At 39.7% G+C, this 3,885-nt stretch overlaps 1 protein-coding gene across 1 annotated transcript; it reads left to right on the top strand.

Moving 5' to 3' along the window:
- Positions 1 to 734: 734 nt before the first annotated feature.
- CSUI_007592 (uncharacterized protein) lies at positions 735 to 3,805 on the top strand. The gene is made up of 4 exons (XM_068067737.1): positions 735 to 1,408; positions 1,758 to 1,873; positions 2,666 to 3,372; positions 3,703 to 3,805. The coding sequence occupies exons 1-3, from the start codon at positions 736 to 738 to the stop codon at positions 3,365 to 3,367; spliced, it is 1,491 nt and encodes a 496-aa protein (XP_067920287.1). The 5' UTR covers position 735; the 3' UTR covers positions 3,368 to 3,372; positions 3,703 to 3,805.
- The last annotated feature ends 80 nt before the right edge of the window (positions 3,806 to 3,885 follow it).

The raw sequence follows: 3,885 nt of genomic DNA, 5'->3' as shown, positions 1-3,885 counted from the left end.
TCTGTTTTTTGTTTATCTCCTGTCTCTTTCTTTCTTTGTCGACGTCTCTCCTTCCAAACTTCCTTTCATTCACTCTTCCTATGACTACGTCCTTGTCTCTTCTTCGAAAGTTCTTTAGAGTTGTTTTGACACTCCTTACCTCTCTCTCTGTCTCTCCTTTCTTTCTTTCTTTCTTCCCTCTATCTATCTACCTCTCTATTCAAATTCGTCATATCTCTCTCACAAGTCCATCGCCTGTCTCTCTCCACTTCCCTACACCTCGCCTCCCCTCTCATCACACACACAAAAACATACTATACGCACATACATACATATACATACACATATATACATATATATACATATACATACACATATATACATATGTATATGTATAGAGGATGCAGCAATGTTACATATACACATATATATAGATAGATAGATCTAGATAGATAGATGTATATATTAAGACGATGATGAAAGTGATAAGGAGAATGAGGCGAATAGGTTTAGTAGATTTATGTCTAGGATTATTGCCGTAGAGTAGAGGATTCTCGTACTGTACGCATTCCCTGTTGATAGAAGTAGGTTTGGAATAGATTAAACTTTCTCTTGTTCCTTTCTTGTCGTCTCCTTCATCCGGTCCGGTACTGGTCCTGCTCTTCTTCTTCTTTCTATCTCTTGAATTCTCTGTCTATGTAGATGTGTAGCTATGTTTCTTTCTATCTCTTTTGCTTTCTTTTTCTTTCTCTTAGAATGGAAGCGGAGAGGCAAGTAACTTCCCTAATAAGAAGACGAAAGACAGGAGGAGAAGGAGAAGGAGAGGATTTTATGAAGGATGAAGATGAAGAGATAAAGTCTGTTAATCCTTCTTCTTCTTCTTTACTCGACACTAATCACAGAACCTCCTCCTTGTCCGCATCGCAATCTTACCATTCTAGAGACAGGAAGAAAGAGTGCAGACATCTCTATTATCCATCGAGCTGTGGGAAAGATTTCTCTTCCTCCTCTTCTTCTTCTTCCTCTTCTTCATGTAGGCATGAGGCTCCTTTCATGGACTCCTCTGCATCTTCTTGTTCTCCTGATGTAGGTATCTCTTCCTGTGATGGTCGGAGCAGAAGGAGAGGAAGAGAAAGGGATCTTTCTCCTCTGAGAGAGAGAGAAGCAAGAATGACGACGGGTCAAGGAAGTGTTTTGAGAAGACAGAAAAGCCCTCTTAGGAGATTCGCTGAAGAGGTGGAAGCGCTAAAGGCATGTGGCGGTGTTTTATCGCCTATAGAAGAAGAGCATCTCTTGCAAGAAATAGACAACTTCCCTCATCGATATGAAGAAGTCTTGGAGATTCTCAGATTGCGCAAAGAAGAATCTATCAAGCGAAATATCAAAAGGAAAGATAGGAAATCCCTTCTCGCATACGCAGCAGAAGAAGGTGAGCGACGTGAAGAGACACACAGAGAAAAAGAAGAAAAAGAACGTGTCTCGATCTCATCAAAAGAATGAAAGATAGCAATCTAGACTTGAAACGTGGGGATGTTGGCTAGCTACGTGTCTACTGATATTTTTCTAGCTAGTCGTATGAGAACGATCAAGAGACAAAAAAGACGGTCATGATGAAGAAAATAAATGTATAGATCATATATATATATATATATATATAGGCGATTGAAGGGAGAAGAGAGAAGAATGAGAGAGGAAGAAAATGGAAAGAGAGAGATATGAAAGAAGATTGCTAATGAGGAAAGTTCCTTCTTCGTCTGACTGTCCTTTCATGTCTACAGGTGCTTCTTCTTCTTCTCTCTTGAAGATTTTGAGACAAGGAGACTCAGAAGAAAGAGAAGAAAAAAGAGAAGAGAAAGAACTTGAGAAAGAAGCTAGATATCTTCATCATTCCCCTGTAAGGCTTTAAAAGGCAGACAGAGAAAGAAGGCTTTTTCCATAAATCCTCGGTCGAACACATGCACCACTATCTATGTATATGTATCTCTATACTTATCGATATACATGTCTGCTTACTTACATATATACATGTATGGATGTCTAGTGAAGTGAAAGAAATCTCCCTTGTAACGGGGAAGAGAGATAGACACCTTTCTTCTAGCTGTACATACACAACGCATACACAATGTGTGTATGCATGTCGCCCGTACGTTTCTATGAGTATGTCTATATGTATATATGCGTCTGTATGTATGTGTATATAAGTAGCCATATATGTATGCATATATGACTCCATATGAATACGTATGTCTAAATAGATATATATATCTATATATATATATAGATATATATATATATCTATATATATAGTGCATGTAGGTTTAGGGTCAGGGTAGGGTGCAAAGGACGGACGAAGAAGAAGAAGAAGAAGAGGAAAAAGAGGAGGAAGAGAGAAGTTCTTTTCTATGAAGACTAGCATGACGGGCGTTTTGTACTTTACGGATCTACCAAGCCTTTCTCTTGAATGCAAAAAGAGATAGAGAGAGAACGAAAGAAAGAGCATGTCTATGTAGAGAGATAGAGTGCAAGTCTACATAACCTAGATAAGAGAGAAGATAAGATCTGTAAGAGGAAGATGAAGAAGATACTTGTGTTGCTGCCTTAGCTTACAGGTCGTCTATGTTTTCTTTAGTTCTCTTTATTTATCAACTTCTTCTTCTTCTTTATGTGTATCTTTGTCTTTCTTTAGATAGATGATATGAAGCAGCGCCATCCACCCTCTTTCTTCTTCTCTTCCTCTTCTCCATCCTCTACGCCTTTCCTTCTCGGTCCTGTTTTGAAGAATAAGAATAGTCATACTACTACTGCTACTACGGATAGCAACACTATTTATCTCCCATCTTCTTCTTCTTCTTTACCGTCATGCTCTCCTTCTCCAAGCGACAACCCTCCTCTATCCTCTTCTTCATCTTCTCTCTTTCCCCCTGTCGCTTCTTCGTCGTCTTCTGTTATTCTCCCTCCGAACGATCTTTTAACCTCTCCTTCTTTAAATTTCTTCTCAGACAGCCACCACACAGGGCAGTGGGAAAAGAAGAAGAAGAAAGAGAACTTTCCTACTTCGTCTCTCCAACACAAATGGCTTTCGTCGCCTGCAGAGATCTTGAAGAATCCTTATCCTCTTATCAATGCTATACGCTCTGTGCATCAGAAGGAGCCGCCTAGTCACCTTCTTCCTTCAGCATCTCGTCCTTCTTCTTCTTCGCTTTTGCCTGTCTCAGCTCAAGTGCGTCGTCTCTCGAGTAAGAAGAAGAAAGAAGAAGAAGATCATGATCAAGCGTCTTTTCAACGAGACACGATAAAAGCTCCTTGCTACGTTCCTCTACCTTTAACGAAGCCCTTCTCATGTAGGTATCAAACCGCAAAGAAAAAGACCAGTCAAGCGGCTATCTAGAAAGAGTGAGAAAGAAAGAAAGAAAGATAGAAAGAAAGAGTGAGAAAGAAAGAAAGATAGGAAGAAAGAGTGAGAGAGAAAGAAAGAAAGAAAAAGGCGTTTTCTGTCTTGGTATTTGGAATGGCAGGAAGGAAAGGGATGGGGGAAAGAAAGAGACAAGCACGAGACATATGGTACACGGAGTGAGAAAGAAAAGAAGAAGAATGAGAGGGCTCTTTCTTTCTTTCTTTTCTTTTTAACTTTGAGTGCTAGTTTTGCGGACCTCCGTGTGTGGATGAGTCCTGTAAGAGATTGATACAACTTCCTCTCTCCTTCTCCCTGCGGTGTATGTACAGTACTACTTCGACCAAACGCTAAGGCCAGTTCTCTTTTATGAGATAGAACATACAGAAAAAGATAAAGAAGAAGAAGAAAAGTCTTCTTTCTTCTATCAAGGAGAACGCCTTTCATAACCGAAGATGAAGAAGAAGAAGAAGACAGGAGAGGAAGAAGAGGAAGAAGAAAGAAGAAAAGAAGAA

The sequence above is a fragment of the Cystoisospora suis genome (genome assembly GCF_002600585.1).
Source record: "Cystoisospora suis strain Wien I chromosome Unknown contig_4053, whole genome shotgun sequence".
Lineage (NCBI taxonomy): Eukaryota > Apicomplexa > Conoidasida > Eucoccidiorida > Sarcocystidae > Cystoisospora > Cystoisospora suis.
The sequence above is the reverse complement of the archived record's forward strand: the minus strand, read 5'-3'. Positions and strand labels throughout refer to the sequence as shown.

Coding starts and splice junctions, on each gene's coding strand:
- CSUI_007592 (XM_068067737.1), top strand. CDS start 736: ATGGAAGCGGAGAGGCAAGTAACTTCCCTAATAAGAAGACGAAAGACA. Junction 1,409..1,757: donor CGCATACGCAGCAGAAGAAG/GTGAGCGACGTG, acceptor TCATGTCTACAG/GTGCTTCTTCTTCTTCTCTC. Junction 1,874..2,665: donor GATATCTTCATCATTCCCCT/GTAAGGCTTTAA, acceptor GTCTTTCTTTAG/ATAGATGATATGAAGCAGCG.